Source organism: Cibotium barometz, chromosome 1 (genome assembly GCF_041138505.1).
Source record: "Cibotium barometz isolate CiBa-2024 chromosome 1, ASM4113850v1, whole genome shotgun sequence".
NCBI lineage: Eukaryota > Viridiplantae > Streptophyta > Polypodiopsida > Cyatheales > Cibotiaceae > Cibotium > Cibotium barometz.
In genome coordinates, this window is record NC_141046.1 from 12,300,275 (window position 1) to 12,325,418 (window position 25,144).

General features: G+C 47.5%; 1 protein-coding gene across 1 annotated transcript in view; it reads right to left on the reverse strand.

Moving 5' to 3' along the window:
• Window positions 1-337: 337 nt before the first annotated feature.
• LOC147641608 (NAD-dependent malic enzyme, mitochondrial-like) overlaps window positions 338-25,144 on the reverse strand; it is a 92,811-nt gene continuing 68,004 nt past the window's right edge. Inside the window, exons 3-8 of the mRNA XM_086793712.1 lie at window positions 23,981-24,099; window positions 23,587-23,754; window positions 1,340-1,468; window positions 1,152-1,212; window positions 854-957; window positions 338-750 (exon numbers count right to left, since the gene is read on the reverse strand). Of these exons, the coding sequence (XP_086649838.1) occupies window positions 661-750; window positions 854-957; window positions 1,152-1,212; window positions 1,340-1,468; window positions 23,587-23,754; window positions 23,981-24,099 (671 nt within the window). The 3' untranslated portion in view covers window positions 338-660. The remainder of the gene's footprint in view (window positions 751-853; window positions 958-1,151; window positions 1,213-1,339; window positions 1,469-23,586; window positions 23,755-23,980; window positions 24,100-25,144) is intronic.

Genomic DNA, 25,144 nt, shown 5'->3' on the forward strand with positions numbered 1-25,144 from the left:
AGAGAAAATGGGACTCGACAAGCCAACCAGGGGGGGTGGCCCATGAGACCATGAAAGCTCATACATAAGCTCCACCTTGCATTGTACTCTCACATGTATCCACGTAATTCCATGGATTCGTTTTCATACTTTGGTCTCATAGACCCATTGTATCTTTTGAAGACGTTAATATTACTTTCTTTCTTTCTCCATGTCTCTATGGGATTGTGATGATTGGTCTGCACCAGACTATTTTATGGAAACCCTTGAGAGTTACAACATTCTTTTTACAGGAAGGCTCTATAGTCTCAAAAAAGAATTGCCTCATTTAAAGAACTACCCTTGGCATTCAGCCTACATGTATATCAGGAGGAGTTAACAGATCAGGAGGGGCTGTGTTCCATAAATCACATGTTATTAGTGGTACAGAATAATGCATATGCTTAGTTGTATAAATCATATCTCAGAAAGATGACATCATTGGTACAGAGGGATGCACATGCTAACTTGCATAAATCACACCTTAATCTTGTCAGTGATGACATCCATTTTTGTTGAAACTGGCATCAACATGTATCGTGTGCACAAGGCTTTGCCTCAAAATTTATAAATTATCAACTTAAACTGCACATTTACGAAACACATTGTCAAGTAAAAATCAGAGCTGCTAGTGTTTTTTTATCAGACCTGGATATCATCATTGAACATGCGGCAATTATGGCGATAACGGTCCAAAAGCTTGAATGCCCATTTGCTTTGAAAATCTTCAAACTAGCACAAAATTTCAATTCAAATTAGAATAAGATGCTTACATGCATTGGAGAAGTGAACATATACAGTGGGCAAGTGTTGCCAAAGGTAAACAAAACCATACTTGGACAATGACATTAGGCCAACGAGTATACACTGCCTCCATAAACTCATCAATGACACTCAAATACTCCTCGCCCTCTAGCCTCGGTTTCTGGAGCCCCAGATCTAAAACCATAGAGGAAATACACAGTAAGGCATTGTCAAAAAGCACTTAACTCCAAGATTACAGTGCACGTAACCTTTTACAATTGCACTTCCAACTCAAAAAAATCAAAATAATGTCCAGATTGAATCTATAACAAAATCTATCCATTGAACTACTCTTACCAAACAAAAATGCTGCTAATATCGGCACTTACACAAAGGATTTTCTAGGAGCTTTTTGTTATTTGTACCAACATCAATCATAACTGGCAGCACCTGGACATAAAATTCCATGTGCTTTACAGCAGTCACAAATGTGCTTAAATTGCTATGGCAGGATTGGCTTCTGCAACTGTTAAAATGTGAAGAAATAAGTCCGCCATTTTAACTGATGAGCTCTTACCCTTTGAGGATTGATGCCCGCTGCAGCCACATACAAGTCAAGCTTACCTATCGGAATCCCAATCCCCTGTACACCAAGATCCCCTAGCCCCAAGATTCTACTCCCATCCGTTACCACAATCATGTCCACCTGTAATGACATAAAACACTTGTTTCATCTTATAAACATGTCAAAGAAAATATTTTGGAAAGACCTCAGTTATTCCAATTATGGACTAAAACAAAGATTCTGGTTGGCAGTTGTTGGAGGGGCTTCCGTTGATAGCCTCCTCCATTCCTACAAACCAAACTACATATACCGATCCAGATATTAAGGACTAACCAAAACCCCTAGTTTTTCTTTTATTTTAAATTGTCCCTTTATGATTGGGTGAAAGCTACATGCTTTTTTTTCGATGTCACAGGAATTACACACAATTATTGACGTACAGAAACGAACTTATTCAAACCAGCTCTTTATTTGACTTACTATTAGCCACACACACCTATGGAAAGGGGCTGTTTGTTACTCAAGCGTGGAGATTGCAGATGACAGACGAGAAGAGCAGTCAAGAGTCTTTTGGCTTGCCCTCATTCTTTAAGTTCTTGGCAGTAAAGCCGTCTCCATCTGACTATAATAGAATTTCTAGAAGAATGGAGCTTGAGAATACAAGAAACACTTGCAACGTTTTTTTCTTTTTTTCAGATCGATTTCAGATTCAGAAGAGTCAAAAGGTATGATCCATTGCCAGCATTTGCAATACAGACACCCACTGACCGAGACATCAGTTACTCCAACATAGGGCTTTACGGACTTCTCCCCACACAAACCACCTCAACTCAAAGTACTTATTTTACCCAATTGCTTTGGAGTCATTTGGATTGTCATGTTACAGAAGAATTTGCAGGCCCCTCAACCCACTGAACGTTGCATTTGCACCTTGACCAGTCGTGATACCAAACTTCTTTTTTCTTCGCATCCCCTCAACCAGATTGCCGAACCCCTGCCTCCAACACTTCGGTCCCTAACCTCCTGGGCTATAGCACAGTGGTAGCACCCATGCCCCTTATCATTGAGGATCTGGGTTCAAAACTACCCTAGTGACATCTAAATTATGTACCCACACTTGCATTTTTTTTTTTAAAGCATTTCGGTCCCTATCTTTTCAAACCCATTGTAGGAGTGAAATGTGAAACCAGGAGAAGAGAAGAGAAAAGAAGTGAAGTTTGTACAGCGCGTCCCTGTCGCTCCCTCTCCTTCCTGCGCAGCCAACCCCACCCCCCCCCACCCCGGTGCCCGTCGCCTGCCCTGGCCTCCCCCTCTCTGCCTGCACGCACCCCCCCTCTCTCCGCCTGCATGCTCCCCTCCTCCCCTCCCCGCCTTTCCTCTCTCGCTCACCCTTCGCCTCCCCCCTGCCTCCCTTTCCTTTTCAGCTGTGCCCCGCCTCTCCCCTTCCCTCTCGCCCTCTCCTCAGCCCGCTCCCCCCCCCCATTGCCTCTAATCCATCGTCTCAGCCCGAAGCCTCTCCCCTCCTTTTCCTTCGCCCCCTCCATTGTCTTCGGGCAAACTTCTCAGTTTGTCGAGCTTCCTAGTGACAATCTGCTTCCCAAGCCTTAGGAAGGAATACCTTCCTCTTCTCCCGCTTATTGGTGGTGCCATCGAGAGAGTGATGGAATCCCCCCCCCCAACTGCTGCTTCAGCCCTCGCACAGGTAGCCGGTATTCCATCCCTTCGCATTTGTGTCGCCTCACTGGATTCTGTGCCTCATGTCATATCTATTCGATGCCTTCCGGGCAACACCATCATTCAACAAGTGGAATATTCAAGCCTTCTAGCTCTAGGCCAATGCTTCATTTGCAGGCACATGGAATATCTAGTTAGAGCTTGCCCTCAGTGTCAGTCCAAGAAGCCGCCTTTCCCCCCCTCCCCCAATTTCTTGTTCAGATCCTCACCAATGGTAGAGAGAGAGGGAGGTTCTCACGCACCGGAGCACCAGGTCCCGACCGCAGATGATCCAGCTGTCGGAGAGTGGAGGACGGTTGACCCAAGCCCGCGGGCCATCAACCAACCACCAAATCTGAGTGTCGCGGCCGCGCATGCCAGGCTGGCAGAGTACAAGAGGATTCGGTTCTGTCAAAGAACTGTTTTGAGCATTTATCACAACACCCACCTATTGCTGACGGGCCCCCTCCACTCATGGAGTGGGCCCCTTCAGCCCCTCCGGTTTGGCAGCCAATTCCCGTCATGATTCCTCCCCCAGCTCTCAATGTCCAGTGAGGCCGGTAGACCCCACCGAGCCCTCGGCGAGCTTCTCCCAGCAGCCTTCCCTCTCCAATGGATCACTCCAAGTTGCGCCCCTCTCCGGCCTCTCGCCCCCAGCTCTTCCCACAACAGTTCCTTTTGCCATGTTGTCCTCATCAAAGCCCGCCCTCGCCCCTCCCTCCGCCTCTCCAAAGCACTCCCGTCGATCCCAACAGTCCCCAACCCGGAGCAGAGGCAGCCGGTGAGTTCCGTTCGCCGCTTGATTCACCGTTTTTCTGAGCCGGTAGAGATGACCATTGCCGCTTTCCCGATGAGGGCTCTCCCACCAAAGTCCCGAGGTGGGCCCCCCCCAGGATCATGGGGCAGCCAGTGGATTATAATTTCTTCCAATGTCTTCCACCACTCCAGACCCTCTACGCCAGAGGATGGCGCAATGATCTTCTCTTTCCCTTTGAGTGCAGCCCCAGGGACAGAATGGGACTCGGAGTTGGTGGCTGCCGCCATCCAAGGACAGAAGGTTGAGCTCTCCCATCGTCTTCACCACCTTCACATCACTGACGTACTCACCCATCTATGGACATTGGCTAGGATGAAGCTTGGAGGCTCAAGCCACAAAGACCAGGACGAGGAGATGGTGGCCTCCAACCTGAAGGTGCAGCTTTTTGTGTCATGCATATTTTGGTCACAGAACCTCTCTCCCCTTCTTACACGTACCTCCATTGCGATCGATAGAGTTCGGAGTATGCATATTTTTGCGCTCGGACAGAGTGGCGTCACATGGACGACATGATCCGCGCCTACTTGGCGCACCTTCGTCCGAAGATGAATTGTGATTATTCCCCGTCTAAATCCTTGCCCAAGGCTCTTCGAGTGGAGGGAAATTCCGCTAGTTCCGCCTCCCACAGAGATTGATATGCGGACAGTCTCATCGAACATTCAGGGTTTAGGGGGGCCTCAGTTGTTTCAGAGACAAGGGTTAGAGGAGAGCTTCAAAGAGCTACAATTGGGGGACCTATCGACATTCTTTTCCTCTAGGAGCATAATCTTTCTGAGGGGCACCAGTTGATGCGGGAAGATTTTACCAGGCAGGAGTCACACTTTCTGGTCTCCATCCTTCGACCCTTCACGGACTCGGGGAGGAGTTTGTATTTCTGTCAATGAGCAGCTTTTCCCAACAGTGACAGGCTCAGAATTGATAGTTCCTGGGCAAGCACAGTGGGTTACCATTTTGATTGGAGAGGATTGCGTTGGCCTCCTCAATGTCTATGCCCCGAATGCCGCTACAAGTAGAGCCCTATTTTGGAGCAAAATCCAGCAAGCCCTTCCCCGGGCTGACTTTTGATGCATGGGTGGAGACTTTAACATGATAGAGGCAGTAGAGGACAGACTTGGAGGAGGCATGGCCATAGTCTCAAGAGCAGAGGACTTTGCATGGGAGGAGATGATACCGGCACTTAGGGGACAAGACCCTTGGCATCTTCCAGAGTTTGGGCGTAGCCTTGGGAGACTTAGCTTCTCGCAATCGGATAGGAGGAGCACCGGCCCCAACCTCTCTAGACTTGACAGGTTTTATGTTGATGAGTGGGCTTGCGGCCGTGGGGGCATGATCGGTATCTTGGCACGTACTACTTTTTCAAATCACACTCCGGTTATTCTATCCTAAGAGGACCCCTAGAAGCAGGACAGGCACGCGAGCTCTAGGATTCTAGATAGCCTCATTCAGACTCCCAAGATCTGCAGCAGGCTAGAGCAAATATGGGCCGAACTGGACTTTATTTCAAGCTTTGCTACGTGCACATTGGATGTGGGACTAGGGGAGATCAGCAATTTCTTACAAGAGGCAGCCCAGAGCAGATTGGAGGGATTTCGGGAGCATGAGAGGAGTCTAAAGAGGGGTCTGTCTTACTTACAGCGGCAGCACGGCTTCAAGAGAGTTCCCCACATAGACCGTGGATTGAGAATCAACTTGGTGCCACCCGCACGGAGATTAGATCCATAGAGGAGAGGAGGGTGAAGTACAGATACCATGCCAGAGCTTCCTTCTGTGTTGGGTTTTATGCTGTGTATGCACCCAGAGGAGTGCTAGTGATCATCAATAGATTACTGGGGCACTTTTTACTTCAGTTAGTGGAGGTTTTTTCCCCCAGTTTAGCTTAGTTTCACTTATAAGCAGTTTATAGGTGTTTTGGTCCACCCGGCACATTTTATGGCCGGACATGTGAACACATCTCTTTAGGTCACTTATTATGTGGCTATTGTACTTCACATTTTATCAACTGAATACACTGAAGTCGTGTTCTCTCTCTGTTGCTCTCCACGCCTGTTTGCAGCATCTCTAAACCCTAACCCTAACTCTCCATTGGCCTTCATACCTGCAAAGTACCTGTTCGCACTGTTCAGTACAGTGCCCCGTCTGAGTACACCGCCGTACTTCAACTGTACCTGCAATCTGCTCCGTACAGTAAACTGTACCTGCACAGTACAACAGTCAAGTCATTCACATTGCAGTCAACTTGTACCTGTTAACATCACACTGTGGTAAGCAATACAAATTTTGTTTTTTGGGCAATTCTATTTTCTTTGTGAAAATCTACAGGCACTACAGGCAGACTTTCTAGCAAAGAAGTCTACAGGCTTTTTGCAGAGTTTTGGGTGCAGTAATTTTGGGCATTTTTGGGGCATTTTGGCATTGTGTACGCCATTTTTGCTGCTCTACTCAGTCATTGGTGCATTGAGCTGCACATTCAAAGGATTGAGAGTGCTGGCATATTTGGGTGAACTGTATTCAGTGGAGTACAGTTGTTTTCAGGGTTCTTGCTATTGGAATTTTTGATACACAGGTACAACATTGTGCATAGGCATAATGGCAAATCACCAGCAGAGTGATGTATTCACGTATTTGTGTAAGGAAAACAAATTGGACGGCACGAACTACTCCTTGTGGAGTTTTATGCTGAAAAATGTGCTTGTGGCAAAAGGTCTTTGGGATTTTGTTAGTGGTGACGAACCACGTCCAGGTCCATTGGCTCCAGAGACTCCTCCCCAAGGGGGTGCTCGTGGACGAGGACAACAGGTACAGGCTCCAGGTCAGCCAGTGCCTGTTCAAAGAACAAATGCTCAGAAGACATGGGATGCCAAAGATGCACAAGCTTTGTCACTCATTGCATTGTCAGTACAGAGGTCTATTATACCTCATATTCGTTCAGCTGGCTCTTCACAGAATGCATGGGTGACATTGGAGCAGATGTATGCTGCTCGTAATGAGGCTCGGATCTCATTTTTGAAAAGAGAGCTGGAAAATCAGAAAATGAATGAAGGAGATGATATGTCTAGCCACTTAAACAAGCTGCAGGATTTGAGAGAGCAACTCATCAATGTGGATGAGATTATTCCTGAGACACAGCTTGTGTCCACCATCTTGCACTCTTTGCCAAGATCTTACTTGGCTTTTCATACCTCTTTGAACCTCAGCATGAGGAATGCTGTTGAACCCCTCAAGTATCAGGAACTTGTTGCTCTCTTGCTACAAGAACAGCAAATGAGGAAGAATATGAATATGAACACAAGTGCTGAACAAGCATTTACTACATGTCAAAAGGGGGAGGGAAAAACTCAGCCAAAGAGTTCAAATCAGAATTCAGCTGATGGTGGTTCATCTCAGGATACCAAGAAAGGTGATGGACAGCCCAAGAAGAAGGGCAAATGTCATTACTGTAAGAAGCCAGGTCACTACATCACTGAATGTAGGAAGAGGATTGCCAAAGAGAAGGCAAAGGAAGCTGGGATGTCTGTTAATGATGCTTCTAAAGCTCCTCCAGAGACTGCTTCTTTTGTTGAGGACAGGGATTACTGTTTTTATACATGCAGCTATGATGCCTCTTGGTCTTCACAGGCACTCAGTATAACAGAGCATGCATGTACTTGGTATTTTGATAGTGGTGCCTCAAAGCATATCACATCTCGCAGGGATTTGTTTAGTCATGTTGGCCCTGCCCCTGTTGGCAAAACTGTTCAGTGTGCCAACAATGCTTCATATTCAGTTCCTGGCATTGGGGAGATTCAGCTCACAGCCATTGATGGCTCCATTCTCCGCCTTACAGATGCCTAATATGTACCAGGGATAAAGAAGAATTTGTTGTCCATTTCTTCTTTAGCACATTGTGGTATGCAAGTCCACTTTGATGATGATAAATGCATGGTCAGAGACAAAGCTAATGCTTTGAACTTGATGCTTACTGGTACATTATGTCATGGACTTTATCAGTTGGATGCATTTCAGCCAGTGGATCAGTCTGCTTATAATGCATTCACTCTTACTCCAGCTATGGTTGATGCGGAGTTATGGCATGCTCGCATGGGGCATGTAAATTTTGGTAGTCTTATGCTTATGCAGCGACATAACATGTTTACAGATCTACCTCTCATGCAGAAGCCTCCAGATCACATTTGTGAAGGATGTATTTTGGGAAAAATGCATAGGTTTTCCTTCCCACGTGATCAAGCTCTACGAGCAACTGCAAAGTTGCAGCTTATACACAGTGATCTTTGTGGTCCCATGCAGACGAAGTCATTAGGTGGTTGCTTCTATTTTGCAACATTTATTGATGACTTCTCTCGTATATGCTGGGTCTATCCTTTGACACAGAAATCACAGGTATATGATGCATTTTTGGCCTTTGTAGCACTTGCTGAGACAGAGTCAGAATGCAAGGTCAAGACTCTCCGTTCTGACCGAGGGGGGGAATATATGTCACACATGCTGAATTCCTTTCTTGGGAGTAGAGGTATAAAACATCGGTATACTACTCCTTATACTCCACAGCAGAATGGGGTTGCAGAAAGGAAGAATCGGTCACTCATGGAGATGGCCAGATGTATGCTAAAGGCAAAGAGGCTACCACATATCTTTTGGGTGGAAGCTGTCAAGTGTGATTGTCATATTTTGAATCGATGTCCCACAAAGGCATTGGTTTCCATTACTCCTTTTGAGGCTTGGCATGGCCGCAAGCCTTCGGTATCACATTTTCGTATCTTTGGGTGTCTTGCATATGCACACATACCCAAAGAGTTGAGGAGGAAGTTGGATGATAAAGCCACAAAATGCATTTTTGTTGGGTATAGCCGTGAGAGCAAGGGCTACCGGTTATTTGACCCACTCTCCAGGAAGATATTCACTAGTCGGGATGTGATTTTTGATGAAAAATCAGAAATATCCATGGCTGGTTATGATGCAAATCAGGCTGAAAATGATGTGTTTGAAGGTCTACTACCTATGGAGTTTCATTCCACAGTTGGTGATCCAACTCATGAGGGTACAGGACAGCCAGCAAATGATGAAGATGGTGCAGAAATTCAGCAGCAAATTGAGCCAGAAGCTGAACCAAATATGGGGCAGCAGGCACCACAGGTCAGACACATACCTAGCTGGTATTTGAGGACATTACAGGACAGCCATTTAGAGGGTCCTCTTGCTGGTCGTACTCGTAGGGAGACACGGACCAATGAGCATGCACACATCATGGATTTGAATCTGGTTATGGCAGCCAGTTTACAAGATGATGATGAGCCTGATTCATTTGTGGATGCACGAGATAATGTGCATTGGAACAAAGCCATGCAAGATGAGCTTGATTCTATTAAAAGGAATCAAACATGGAATTTGGTTGATCTGCCCAAAGGCAAGAAAGCAATTGGTACTAAATGGGTCTATAAGTTGAAAAGACATGCAGATGGATCCATTGACAGGTACAAAGCCCGTCTAGTTGCAAAGGGCTATGCACAGAAAAAGGGCATTGATTATGAGGAGACATTTGCTCCTACATCCCGTATGTCGACACTTAGGTGTGTCATTGCATTGGCTGCACATCGTAGTTGGGTTGTTCACCAGTTAGACATAAAGACTGCATTCCTACATGGGGACCTCGAGGAGAAAGTTTATGTATATCAGCCCATGGGTTTTGCAGAACATGGTCATGAGGGGAAAGTATGCAGGCTGAAAAAGGCCTTGTATGGTTTGAAACAAGCTCCACGAGCTTGGTATGCAAAGATAGATGCTTTCCTGCTCACTCAAGGCTTTGTGAACAGTCCATCAGAAGCCACTCTGTATGTAAAGAAAGAAGAGACAGATCTGCTGGTCATCAGTCTTTATGTGGATGATCTCTTGCTCATGGGATCAAATGATGACAAAATTGCAGCTTTTAAAGAGATACTGCAACAACAGACCTTTGACATGTCTGACTTGGGGCTTGTACACTACTATTTGGGCATACAGTTTGTGCAGGATAACAGAGGCATTGGGTTGTTGCAATCACGGTATGTTGCTAAACTTCTGGAGAAGTTTAAATTTCAGGATTGCAAGCCTATTAGTACTCCTATGGAGCCTGGGATGAAACTGTCACTACAAGATGACAGTATTTCCTTTGATGCCACTACATATGTTTGGGCTGTTGGGTGCCTTATTTACTTGTGTAATACAAGGCCAGATATTCAGTATGCAGTCTCTCAGTTGAGCAGATTCATGCACAGCCCGCGATTGTCACATTGGCAAGCTGTGAAGCGTGTATTCCGTTATTTGCAAGGTACCTTGTCTCTTGGATTGCTTTATCCTGAGGGGGATGACATGCAGTTATACGCTTACAGTGATTCAGATTGGGCTGGTGATTATGATACCAGACATTCCACTAGTGGAAATTGTTTCTTTCTTGGCTCTTCATGCATTTCTTGGCTAAGCAAGAAACAGACCACAGTGGCCACTTCGTCTTGTGAGGCAGAGTACAGAGCAGCCTGCACTACTACTGTTGAGTGTGTTTGGCTGCGTCGTCTCATGACTGATATGGATATTTCAGTGGAGGAGCCTACACCTATCTATACTGATAGTCAGAGTGCCATTGCTGTGGCCAGGAATCCTGTGTTTCATGCTCGCACGAAACACATTGAGATTCACTATCATTTTGTTCGGGAGAGACTCCAGGCAGGAGATATCAGTCTGATCTACTGTCCTACAGATCAGAATGTGGCAGACATCTTCACCAAGGCATTACCACGTCCGAAATTCGAAGCATTCCGCACTGCTTTGAATTTGTTTCCTTTTGGTGGATGATGTACAGTGATCACATATCACTCCAGGGGAATTTTTGGGGTTTTATGCTGTGTATGCACCCAGAGGAGTGCTAGTGATCATCAGTAGATTACTGGGGCACTTTTTACTTCAGTTAGTGGAGGTTTTTTCCCCCAGTTTAGCTTAGTTTCACTTATAAGCAGTTTATAGGTGTTTTGGTCCACCCGGCACATTTTATGGCCGGACATGTGAACACATCTCTTTAGGTCACTTATTATGTGGCTATTGTACTTCACATTTTATCAACTGAATACACTGAAGTCGTGTTCTCTCTCTGTTGCTTGTCACGTGCATCCCGCACTTGGATGCCACGTAGACATTCTGTACAGAAGGTGCAGGACCTGGGATGGTGAACTAGTCCCATGTGAGCCCAGTCCGGGACGAGTCAGCCAGGGATCCATCTCAGTCGTCCGAGGTCAGGTGTGCATTGTCCTGCACATGAGTCCAAGGTCAGGTGTGCATTGTCCTGCACATGAAGCAGTGCCAGTCCGCGCTGTGAGTCTCCCTCTGGAATGATGTCGGATGTGCTGTGTATCTGGTTTGCAACTGGATGCCAGACATCTGTAGGCATGTAGTTTGCATGTAGAGATGGGGTCAGCCCATAGGGCTACCCCAGGACAAGGGTTTGCATGTGCATACTTAGATGGGCATGGGGGAGGTGTAGAACCACCCCCAAGGGGCCAGGAGGGCCCAAGACATTGCCCACCAGCCAAGGCAAGGGCTGGAGGGGCAGTCGGCCAGCTCCAGAGCCTCTGGACAGGCAGCTGACAGAGACTGAAACCCTAACAGCAGGCGGCCAGGTGTGGGGGGGCAGTCCCACACCTATGCGCAGCATGCCTAGCAGCCAGGGGCTGTCCCAGAGTCATGCGCAGGCTGGACAGGTGTGAAAACACTTTATTAAAGTGTGAACACAATTTATTACAAGACTCAGTCGTGGGCTGTCCTGAAGCCAGCCGACTGCATGAAGGCAGGGGTATAAATACCCCAGCCCATAATCCCATTAATCATCTCATAATTCACCAAGAGCATCAAGCATTCAAGGGCCAGGACAGCCAAGGGTTTGCTAAAGCTAAGGGGTGAAGGACTGAAGGTCAAGGGCAGGTTTTCCAGCCAAGAAAAGGTCAAGTACTTTGTATTTGTTTCAGATTTACATCATTCTAATAAAGCAAATACACCATCCGTGGTGGGGGCCCTACAGAGGGTAATTGGGACCCAATACTGTGTCCTCTCCATCTCCCCCTTCTCTCTCTATTTTTCTGCACATCGTCTTTCAGTTTTGTGCGTTAATTCCGTCGCGAAAGGAGTGCTGATTTCTGAGTTTTGAAGTACCGATCCTTCTCCGAAGCTTCCGCATATTACAGTGGTATCAGAGCCTACTTCAAGGACGAAGATTCAGCAAAGAAAACCAGAAAATTTTTCGCTCGTGTGGTTGGTTTTTAGACGCCGGTGGACTACCCTTTTCGGAGTGACTCCTGTCCCTCGAAGGACGGTTGGTTTTTAGCCTCCGGAAGCCTCCGGAAGTCTCCCACACAGATAGTGGATGGTCAGATTGCGTTCCGGAAAGGAACTGCATTTTCCCGCTATGGCGAACTTCGGCGACGAGAGAGAACCAGAACCATGGGACCAGAGTGCACCAGGTAGCCCAGCTAGGGCACCCGGCTTGAGTGTACAAGACATGTTCCAGCAGATGATGCGAGCAATCGCAGACCAGACAACCAAGTTGGACGAGCAAAAGGCGCGGATTTTGGCTCTAAAGGAGCGTTCTCGCTCTCCAGCGTCGCGTTTTCCATCTCCTCCTCCCTCTCCCTCCGTACCCCAGATACCAGATCCTCGTCACAGGGACCCTCTCGAGGGGTCACAGCCGCAGCCAAGCTCCTTGCTTGAGATGCAGATGCGTGCATTGGAGATTCGACAACGAGAAGACGAAGCCATGCGACGAGTGGAACACGAGCGTTACCTCCGAGCTCTGGACGCTAGATTGACACCGGCGGCGCCCTCGAATCATTTTCCCGAGAAAATGAACTTCAGTAAGTATAATGGTAAACTCGATCCCACTACTCTGTATTCATGGTTACATCAATTTGAAGCTTACTTTGCCGCAGTTAGGAAATCAGATATTGACAAAGTGATCTTAGCCAGTTGGTATTTGGAAGGTGAGGCCATTCCTTGGTGGACTCAGTGGGCTCATGCCCACACCAGATCAGGTATGGCAGCTTATGGGTGGGACGAGTTCGTCCGTGACCTTAAGCAGCGGTTTTTACCGCCCCACTACCTTGAGCGACTCGAAGACGAGTTCAGGGGTGCGCGTCAGAACGCGCAACCAGTCCTTCAGTTTGCCAATAGAATTTCGACCTTGTGTCTACAATTAGGCTTATGTGATTCGGACAAGAAAGGGCAGTTTTTGTATGGCCTGGACACGCAAATCCAATGGGAGGTGCGTATGTTTAGACCAGCCACCTTTGAGGACGCACTCTCGCTTGCGCAGAGTGCAGAAATGAAACACAATGGTGGCAAGCCCAAGACTTCCCAGCCGGCTTCTCCCAAGGCTAACGCCTCGGGGGGCAAAAGCCAGAACCAGACGGGGTCTTCCCCAGGACAGAGCCCGGGAGCCCCTGGCTCCAATAACTCGAACAATGCGTCTAAGCTTACTCCAGACCAGAAAGCGGAGGCAGGCAAGACAGGTGGCAAGTTGAGTGCTGAGGAGCTTGCTCAGTACAGGAAGGAGGGTAGACGTTACTTTTGTCACACAAAAGGACATACTTCTCGGGATTGTCCGAAGAAGCCTCCAAAGGCCGCCGCCGCCTCCACAGCTTCCGTGGTGAGCACAGCTCCCACACAGACCCCAGCGGCTACCCCCAATTCTTCAACCCCCGGTGCTTCAGTCGGAGCAATTATTAGCCGGGAGCTCGAAGATAAGCAGAAGGGCGCCCATGACCAGGAGTATGAGCGCAACGAATTGCTCAAGTCCTTTGGCTACATAGGTGGCCAGAGAGTCGTTGTCTTGTTTGACAGCGGCAGCACGGAGGATGTGATCACGGAAGAGGCCGCTAGGCGTGCCCGTTTCGAGCTGACTCCGGTGGACAAACAAGTTGAGGGTTTTAGCACAGGTATGACAACGAGCGTCAAGTATGAAGCTCGAGGTGCTAAGTTAGTGATTCAGGGCATAGAGTTTGTGCGTGACTTTATGGTTGCCCCTCTTGTAGGAGCAGACATAATTTTGGGTATCCAGTGGTTTCACAAGTTTCTTCCTGATGTCAAGTGGGACAAGCACACGTTCCAGATCGATCGGAATGTGTCAAACACCCCTGTGACCATTAAGTGTGAGCCAGGTATTCCAAACTTTCCGCTCATAAGCCACTTGCAGGCTAAGCGAGCAGTCAGGAAAGGCGCACAGTGTACGATGATTTACGTCCAGACAGCCCAAACGGTGGCCAGTGCTTCCGAGAAGTACTCGGTTCTCCATGAAAAGTTCCAGAAGATTTTTCTTCGGGACAGTCTCCCTCCCCAGCTTCCCCCGTCCAGACCGGAGGATCACAAGATTGACCTCCTCCCAGGCTCGGAACCCCCGAGCAAGTTTCCGTATCGCCTTTCTAAGGCAATGGAATCGGAGTTGGACCGCCAACTCCAAGAATTGTTGCAAGCTGGCTTCATCCGCCCCAGCGTGTCGCCATTTGCAGCACCAATCTTATTTGTCAAGAAGAAAGATGGGTCTTCTCGGTTGTGTGTCGATTATCGTGCACTCAACAAGCTGACTATCAAGAGCAGATTCCCGATGCCTCGAATTGACTATATTCTCGAGAGGCTGAATGGAGCTAAGGTGTTCTCTAAATTGGATTTAAAGAGTGGGTACCACCAGGTTCGGATTGTTGAGGGGGACATCCCCAAGACAGCTTTCCGTACAGAACGGGCCCACTATGAATTTGTGGTCATGCCATTTGGTTTGACGAACGCCCCAGCTACATTTAACCGCATGATGATGCGTATTTTCCGGGAGTTGATTGGAGTGTGTGTGTCCATATTTCTGGACGACATACTCATATTTTCAGCTACAGTTGAGCAGCATGACATTGATGTGGAGAAAGTCCTTAGGTTGCTGGAAAGCAACGAGCTCTATGTCAATGAAAAGAAGTCAGAATTTTATCTGTTCCAGGTACATTACTTGGGATATATAATCAGTGCCGAAGGCATTCGACTTGATCCGGCTAAAGTAGCCGAGATTGTTAACTGGGAAGTACCTCAGACTGCTTATGACTTTAGATCATTTGTGGGTATATGCCAGGCATATTCCACCCACATTGACAAGTTTTCTGATCTCTCGGCAGACCTCACCGATCTGCTAAAGGGAGTGAAAACAAGGAGGCAAAAGATTCGAATGACTCCACGAGCGTTGGAGGCATTCCAGAACCTCAAGGTGGCTTTGTCAGAAGCGCCTTGTTTAGCCCTTGCCTCGTGGGACGAACCATTTCAGGTGATCACCGATGCGAGTAATATCGCAATTGGAGGTGTATTGCAACAGAATGGTCATCCAGTAGCTTACATGTCTCGTAAGTTACTGCCCGCCGAGAAGAACTACTCAGTCTACGATCGTGAACTCCTAGCAGTTATACAGGCCTTGAAACATTGGAAACATTTCCTGTATGGCCGTGACTTCGAGGTTCGCACTGACCATCAGGCATTGCGCTGGATTCAGACGATGCCAAGTGCACAGTGGAGTGATCGACAACACCGCTGGAGTCAGATATTCCAGCAGTTCGGTGGCATGATTGAGTACCTTCCAGGAAAGGCCAATCCAGTGGCCGATGCTTTGAGCAGGAAGGGACAAGTATCTGCGATTCAGACCACTAGACTGGACCTTGTTGGTACAGGACTAGAAGACATGAAGCACACGTACGCGGATTCCGAGGAATTCGATACTCAGTGGGAACAGGCATTGGATGCCACAGGACCATGCCATTTTCTGATACGCGATGGTTGGCTTTACTACAAAGGCCGACTGTGTGTCATGAAATCATTCCGGGCAGCTCTTCTCCATGATGCCCATGACGCCATTACAGGTGGTCATAGGGGCATGAATTCGACTCTGGAGAAATTATAACGGCAAAACTATTGGCCAAAGATGAGGCGTGATGTGTTTACCTATGTACAACGCTGTGACATTTGTCAAAAGGTGAAAGCTCCTCGTGGCAAGAAGATAGGGTTGTTACAGCCTTTGCCAATTCCTGAGGGTCCTTTCCAAGACATTTCTGTGGACTTTGTCACAAATCTGCCTCCCAGTCCGAGTAAGCGTAATACACAGTGTTTGACTATTGTTGACAGGTTCAGCAAATTTGCGATGCTTATTCCTTGCAGGGCCAATGTGACCGCCGAGGATGTTGCCCAGCTATTCATTCGGCATTGGTACCCGATTGGTGGAATTCCTAGGACCATAGTGTCAGACCGAGATGCCAAGTTTACCAGTCATTTTTGGAGGGCATTGTTTGATAATTTTGGTACTAAGTTGAATTTTTACAGTGCATTCCACCCACAGACAGATGGCCAGACAGAGATATACAACCAGTTGGCCTTTGATGTGCTGAAGTGTTATGTCCACGATCAGCAAGGTAAGTGGGAATCGTTTTTGCCTTTAGTTCAAGCTGTTTTGAATGACTCTTTTTCTTCAGCTATTGGCAGGACTCCATATGAGGCAGCGTTTGGAAGGCCTTTCCAATCGTTGTTAACCAGGACGTCGTCTTCAGTACCGGAAGCGAACAGAGTGACGGAGTCTTACCAGGAGATCCTAGAGTCCGTTAAAGACAGATTGGCTAAAGCGCAAGAGGCCTACACTCGCCAGGCCAATAAAGACCGAAGGGACATGAAGTTTTCGGAAGGAGATTGGGTATATCTTCGGATTATGAAGCAAAGATTAAAGCAGGTGGGCAAGCGATGCCCAAAGTTGTCTTTCAGGAGCTTCGGACCATTCCCTATCCGGAAAAAGATTAATGAGGTGTCTATGCAGTTAAAGCTACCTCCGAGTTGGACTATGCACGATGTATTTCATGTCAATTGGTTAAAGCCATATGCAGGTCCACCCCCTTCAGCGGTCAAAGACGAAGCGGAACCAGACATCATTGATGAAGCAGAAGTAATGGTTCCAGAACAGATCCTTCTGCACCGTTTCAAGCATGGCTCAGGCCGAAGACTACGACAGTTCCTCACGAAGTTTCAGGACCGAGGAACTCATGAAGCGGTATGGCTCGACAAAGAATTTTTCGAAGATTATCCGGCTTTATTGACGGATTATTTGGAGGCTATGCAGCTTTCGTCAAGATAAGCAGAAGGGGATGTCACGTGCATCCCGCACTTGGATGCCACGTAGACATTCTGTACAGAAGGTGCAGGACCTGGGATGGTGAACTGGTCCCATGTGAGCCCAGTCCGGGACGAGTCAGCCAGGGATCCATCTCAGTCGTCCGAGGTCAGGTGTGCATTGTCCTGCACATGAGTCCAAGGTCAGGTGTGCATTGTCCTGCACATGAAGCAGTGCCAGTCCGCGCTGTGAGTCTCCCTCTGGAATGATGTCGGATGTGCTGTGTATCTGGTTTGCAACTGGATGCCAGACATCTGTAGGCATGTAGTTTGCATGTAGAGATGGGGTCAGCCCATAGGGCTACCCCAGGACAAGGGTTTGCATGTGCATACTTAGATGGGCATGGGGGAGGTGTAGAACCACCCCCAAGGGGCCAGGAGGGCCCAAGACATTGCCCACCAGCCAAGGCAAGGGCTGGAGGGGCAGTCGGCCAGCTCCAGAGCCTCTGGACAGGCAGCCGACAGAGACTGAAACCCTAACAGCAGGCGGCCAGGTGTGGGGGGGCAGTCCCACACCTATGCGCAGCATGCCCAGCAGCCAGGGGCTGTCCCAGAGTCATGCGCAGGCTAGACAGGTGTGAAAACACTTTATTAAAGTGTGAACACAATTTATTACAAGACTCAGTCGTGGGCTGTCCTGAAGCCAGCCGACTGCATGAAGGGAGGGGTATAAATACCCCAGCCCATAATCCCATTAATCATCTCATAATTCACCAAGAGCATCAAGCATTCAAGGGCCAGGACAGCCAAGGGTTTGCTAAAGCTAAGGGGTGAAGGACTGAAGGTCAAGGGCAGGTTTTCCAGCCAAGAAAAGGTCAAGTACTTTGTATTTGTTTCAGATTTACATCATTCTAATAAAGCAAATACACCATCCGTGGTGGGGGCCCTACAGAGGGTAATTGGGACCCAATACTGTGTCCTCTCCATCTCCCCCTTCTCTCTCTATTTTTCTGCACATCGTCTTTCAGTTTTGTGCGTTAATTCCGTCGCGAAAGGAGTGCTGATTTCTGAGTTTTGAAGTACCGATCCTTCTCCGAAGCTTCCGCATATTACATTGCTCTCCACGCCTGTTTGCAGCATCTCTAAACCCTAACCCCCCATGTGAGAGCCATCGCCACGGAATTTTTCCAATCTACTCATTGGTGCCTCATTGTCCCCACAGGTAATGGACGCGCGCGCGAGGGTCTAGCGGCACATGAGAGAGGTGGTTCCCCCCTCTCAACGGTCATTCTTATTGACTCCATTTACTGCTGAGGAGTTGGCGAAGGCATTGAGGACACTTCCAGGGAAAATGCCCGAGGGCGGACGGGCTTCCGGTCTTTCTTTCTTTCTTCGTGACTCGGACCTCATGGAAGGCGGCCTTCCGACTACCTTCAATGAGATTATGCTCACAAGTGCCATGCCAAAGAGGCTCCCTGAGGGTTTCATACACTTGATTGCTAAGGAGGGTGGTGGCAGATTGGAGATTCGGCAGTGGAGACCCATCACTATTCTAGGAACCGCCTTAAAGATCTTGGCCAAGGCCATTAGCAGGAGACTTCAGCCTTACCTCCCTCACTTGATTCATGCACTCAGACCGGCTTTGTTCAGGATCGAGCATTCTAGACAACATCTTCACCTTATGGGAGGCGACAGCTTCAGCTAAGATGCGGCAACAGGACCTCATAGTGCTACTCCTAGACCTCGGGAAAGCTTATGATAGGGTGGATTGGAGCTTCTGGAGGGCACAATGAACCGGATGGGATTCCCCGTGGAGTGGATTCGTGGGGTTTCAGGACTTTACTCAACCTCGCAAGGCTAAGTTCTCATTCAGGGAGCCCATGGCGACAGATTCCCCCTTTCCCACTCGGTATGGCAAGGTTGTCTGGCACCTTACCTCGGTACGGCAAGGTTGTCTGGCCATGAGTAGTTTTCTCTCATCCCAGGAGACTGGGCTTCAAGGATTGTGTCTCCCCATCCGCACTCAGTAGGAGAAGCTTGACTCAGAGTTTGCAGATGACACAGCAGCTTACCTTTCAGGAGATGTGGGGAATCTCCAGAGATTCACGGAGGCGATCAGGAGCACAAATCAACTGGCACAAGTCATGTAGTTTTTGGGTAGGCTCTGCACCCCCCCCCCCCCCCCCCCGACTTGGCGCCCAATTGAGGCTTTCCATTGGATTCCGAGGGGCACTCTAGTTCTCTATCTTGGATGCCACGTGGGCATTGATATCTCTCCTGAGGAGCAGCTCGCCCCTCTTCTTCTGAGTATTCGGAAGAAGCTTTTATACTGGAGTTCTGCGAGGCTCTCCTTAGCAGGTGAAGTGGTGGTGGCGAACCAAATTCTTCTTGCCACCATGTGGTACATCACTTCATACTAGGCCTTCTCTAGAGCATGAATTGGCCAAGTACAACGGTTGATCCAGATTTTCTTATGGGCCGGCAGTGACGAGAGGCCTGCCAAGGCCAAGGTGGCATGGAGAGAGATCATTAAGCCACGACGTAGAGGGGAGCTAGGCCTTGTTAACCCTACTGTTCAGAGTTGTGCCCTACTAGGCAAGCTGATCGTTAGAGGACTCCTTCCCGGTGGTGAGCCTTGGAAGGACTTCCTCTTGGCCCGGATTTCAGCCCGCACCCCAAGTCTAGGGGGCCCTTGGCTGCAAAGTACCAGATGGATCTTCACAGAGATGCAGGCCCACGATTTTAGTCCAATTTCTAAGGACAAATTTGCAGCCAGTTTACTTTGAGCATGGGATCACCCATAGTAACATAAAAACCTGTTTTGCCCTCTCGAAACGGCACGAAACGTTTCGAAACAAAACAAAACCTGCCCATCAAAACAGTGTTTGGCCCAAATGTAAAGTGAGGTCAAAAAAACGGGCAGGAGGTTTTTTTATTGCAAATGCAATTTTTGCCGTCGTTTCCGTCTTTGTTTGCTGCCCATTTGCCACTTCACGCATCCGACGCTTCTTCTCGGTCGCAACCTGTTGCTCCGCCTCTTCTCCTCGTCCACTCCTTTTCGCTCCTTCACTTCTCCTCCACGCCTCCTCTTCCTCTTCCCTTTTCCTCTTTCTCTCTTCTCCTCCACGGTCCACCCCTCCTCTTCCCTCCTCCTCTTTCTCTCCTTTTCTTGTCTTCCAACTTTCTCTCCTTTTCTTCTCAGCTTCCCTTTCAACTTGTTTCTTTCCTCCTCTCTTTCTCTGCTTTTCTTGCCCAAATTTTGAAAATACCAAAAAACCTACTCCCAAAATCATGAATTTCATACCCACTAGTCCCAAAAAATGCCTCTTCATCTTTATGTTGGCTATGTTATAAATTTGGTATTTGTATATAAGAAGTGTCGTTTTGAAACCTTTGCGTTTCGTCCAAAACAGACAAAATGAAACGAAACAAAATGAAACCTTCGAAACGATGAAACGTTTCATGTTAATATGGGATCACCTCAGGCCAGCCCTTAGGCAGATAGCTCTCGTTGCCTCAAAGGAGCGGCTTCTGCAGTCATTGGTCTGGAACCCCCTAATCCGTTTACCCGGTGGCCACATGTTGGGGGCCAAACCTCATGTATCATGGCGCGCATTGAGCATAGGACTTGCCAGGTCCCTTGGAGATTGGATCGCACACATGCACCTACCTTCGAAGGTGCAGGAGAGAGGCTTGACAAGGATCCAGGGTAGAGACAAGCTCGGCATCGACATCAACACACTTATTCCTCGAGTGGTTGACTCCTATCCCAAACCCGACTCCCCCAGTGTGGCTAGGTGTGTTTACTAGACATGATATTCTTGTGGCAGTCCATGGAGAGGATGAGGGTAGTGGTCTGCTCACTTTCTATTGGATCCCACCATGGCAGGCTAGAGAGATCCAAGCTCACTTTCTATTGGATCCCACCATGGCAGGCTAGAGAGATCCAAGCTCCCCTCAGAGGATTTCAATGGCTACACCTTACAAAGGGTGAGGGTGATTGGATTTCATGCACGGGAGTGGCACATAGACCCACCACCGGCCAAGGTGGCTAGGGAGAGATTCTCGCAGCTATGGATATGGGAGTGCCAACCTCTCACGCGCCTACAATGGGACCCGGGCGAGTGGACTTGGCATGACCCCGTTGATCGGGACGAGACTCTAGATGCTCCCTTTTTTGCATATACAGCGCGGCTAGGCCACAGGATCCAGATGCCAACGATTGATGGCACCCCGTCAACAATAGCACATTGGCAGTCACAGGACCTCTCACAGCGTTTCCTCTCAGATTTTTGGAAGAGGCTTTGGAACAGTTTTCGGCCTAGAAAGATCACCCTCTTTCTTTGGCTGATGGTACACAGGAGCTTGGCGGTTGGCACTTGGCTGGCAGTTGAAGGTCAACCAACAACTTGCTCGAGGTGTGGCCCCCCTCAGGAGTCTCAACGACATTGTCTTTGGGATTGCCCGAAGGCTCAGTAGGTTTGGCAGTGGATTCTCCACATCTTCACTATGGACAGAGCCTCGACCCAGATCATTACATGGATACATAAAGTCCACCAGTTGATTATGGACTTTTCGATGAGGCTCGTATAGAGATACGGTTACATGGGTACACAGATGTTAATTGGGCTGATAGTGTTTGCAAACAGGAGATCTACTAGTGGTTTTATGTTTTCATTTGGAAGTGCTGCTGTGAGTTGGAGCAGTAAAAAGCAGCCAATAGTTGCCTTGTCGAGTACAGAGGCAAAGTAGAGGGGTGCTGCTATGGCAGCTTGTGAGGTAGCTTGGTTTCAGAAGCTACTTGGTGATATGGGTGAGCCCGTGGATAGGGAAGTGGTCATTTATCGTGACAACATGAGTAGCATATAGTTGGCTAATAACCCATTATACCATGCTAGAACGAAGCACATTGAGGTGTACTATCACTTTGTGAGGTTCTAGCAGGTGATGTAGATTTGGTATATAGTTTTTTGGATTTGGATCAAAATCAAGTTGGGCTTGTACCAGTCCAACAACATCACTTTTTAGAGGGAGATGTGGAGTCCTTTCATTTGGCGATGCCCACCTCAGTGGAGTGTGCTTATGTACAACATTGGGCAACTCATGGTACGGAGTTTGAGCACATGGACCCCATCTTTTCTACAGAGTCTTTACATCGTGGAATGCCGACCTTTCCAGAGGATGCTTCTTTTTAACGTTTGGCAACTCTTATACAGAGTTTGAGCAAATGGACTCTAAGGGTTCCAGTGAGAAGCAGCCTACTTCTCCTAGGATTGATTATCTACAGGATCTGATCTTGATTGGTTATGAGGTTTTACAGACCTTCTCCAGGCTGGAAACATGACATTCGACTTCAGGGAAAGTTCTTACACTTGGGAGTGGAACCATTATTTGGAGCAGCACGTCGCAGCCTACATGGTTGTTTTCTTCCACAAGAGCAGTATACCTAGCAGCTTGTTCTTTTGCTTTTGTAGCTGAGTTGCTGAGGAGATTGCTTGTGGAGCTTTCTTGGTACCTGTTGTTGCAGTCTTTCATCTTTGATCGAGGATGGCATCTCTAGCTTCTTGGAGTTCACTCAGCATCCGGTGCTAAGAGGGGGTGTTAGACATCATCATCCCCTTGCTATTGGCTTCCTTTGTGGTGTCCTGTTTTAGCCTTTAGGGCTGACCATGTTAGCTAGAGGGGCTGGTCACCCCTTACATCATATTCCCACTTTTCCCCTATTTTATGGAGTCATTAGGTTTTATTCCTAGTCGTTAGGAGCTAGTCGGCTGCCCCAATTTGGGCATATATATATGCCGGGCCTTCCCTCCGTCACCTTCATTGCTTTGTGTCTTTTGCATGCCTTAGTGCCTCTCCATATTGGCTTGATGCAGTCCCTCACATACGAGGTCATCTTCCCCTCTTGCCCAGGACTTGTACCAACATGTGTTTCTTGTTTGGTGATATTGAGAACAGGTATATACCTGCGTTTCTCTCCATCTCTCTCTCTCTCCTGTGTTTCTACTTTCCCTTCTGTTGTGCATTCCTTCAATTTGCACGGTGGATCTGACCACATGCGGAAGCGGCGGGAAGCTTTCTTGAGGCTCTGGCGGCCTGGCCCTTTTCTCACTGATAGAGGTGGTGACCCCACATGGCATTACAGACCACCTGTGTGGTTGTTCCCCCCCTCCCCCTGTATGAGATATAGCCTTCTCCTCATAGAGCAGCCACCCGAAGGAAAGGCGTCTCTTTCCCCTCTTTTGATTACTTGATCCCCGCCCTGTACATGAGGCGAGTTGGTATCTAGCCCTTCATGGCTGTCTTTTTCAGTAACTAAATTCTAATAGAAGGATCTTTTTCCCGGGAAAAAAAAACCATTGTAGGAGTCCACAATGTCAACTTTTTTCCAATCTATTCCTCTTTGCATCAAAAAATGTTACGCAATACAGCAAGTGGGAGTCAAGGTGCCATCCAAGTTTCCTAGCACTATCTAGAATGCACAGAAACTTTCAGCTAAGAATTAACTTCAAGAGAGCTATTCTAAGGAAAAGGCTTAAATATTTTAAATATAATAACAACCCAAATAAATCAACAAAGACCTAGAAGCATAGGAAGAAATCACCTGGTCAGCAGGCCAGTTGTAAACCATCGGCAGCATCTCTCCTTTATCTGCTGCACTGAAATACATACCACGAGGCCGTCTAAACAATCCACTGTAATTTTGACAGACCAGCCCCACCGTGGGGGTGTACACGATTGGAGCAAATTGTTTTATATTGTCAATCAGAACCTGCATTAAATTGCATACAAAAAGAATCAGGCCACCAAGAATTTAAAAAGGGTATAATTCATATTCAAGACATCAAAGGGGGGTCTTGCTTGAGTGGCCTGAGTGGCTGTCGCAACATACTTCCCACAAGAGGGCGCTAACCCCACCAAAAACAAAGGACATCAAAAAGCAACAAAATCCACCTGCAAAACTTTTGAAAATTAGTCGAAAACCCACCATTACCCACCTTGTAATACAACGTCTCATTCCGGTCGTGTAGTCTGTTTAATATTCTCCATTTGGCTAGTGCTGTTGTGTCTGAAGGGCCATCTCTAGAAGCCCGCTCCAACCTTTCAAAATCCATCACTGTGATACAAGTGGGCACATTTTTACAGCCTTCAAAATTGCAATCTTCTACCAAAAATTCAAGCACTTAGTCAATTGTTCCAAGACAGCACAGGCTGAGGGAACAGCTATTAACTCCCCACTACTTATTTGATGACAATATTCTAGAAAGATAATCCATGTTATGACATAAGCAATTGGTCTGTGTGATTGAAAGTCTAACAGCACATTTACTTAGAAATGATTCTTTGATGCTCTAAAATATCTAAATCTTCTTAGAATCAATGGAAAAAAAGATAACAAGTCAGACACATGCTTCTATGCAATGAGCCTAATCATGCCTATATTCATGAAAACAAGATGAATAATGTTATTTCTTTCATCCTTTAGAAAAGGATGGCATGACCAAGATCTCATCAATGAAACTAATCAATTGAGGTGGATCGCCAAGACACGAGAAAGGGTAATCTATGTAATGATTAGATACCAAGAAAGAAACAAGTCCTCATGCAAGAGTGTACACTTATGGAAAACATGTGCATGTGCCTTCTTCTTGCAAGGGTGTACACTTTTGTCAAACACATACCTTCTTCTAAAGTCTTTTTTTCATACTTTTTCGAGTTCTTTATGAAAAGGTTGTCCAATTACTTATGCAATCTAAGAACACAATTATCCCATCTATTAAGGCACACTTGCTCGTACTTATGCAATCCTATTAACAAAGATAAGCTAAAGATTATAGTGGTATCGAGGCACCCTAAACACGGGCCATTTTTCCTGTTTCAAGGGATCCCAGGGTCAGCAACACATTTCAGCCATTTCCATTTTTTTGAACAGCATGTTTTTGCCACCTCAGCGGTTTCTTCCTTTCCCAAACAACACCTATGCTTTTACCTACAAAACTCCCCATCTAGGCCAAAAATGATCCACACATCATGGAACATCGTCCTTTTCTCATCACAATTTGACGGAGGGCGTTGAGCCCTGTTGGAACTTGATTGAAATGTTTTATATTTACTGTGTTGGGTCATATGTGCAGATCATAGATCCTTGATCAACATTGAAG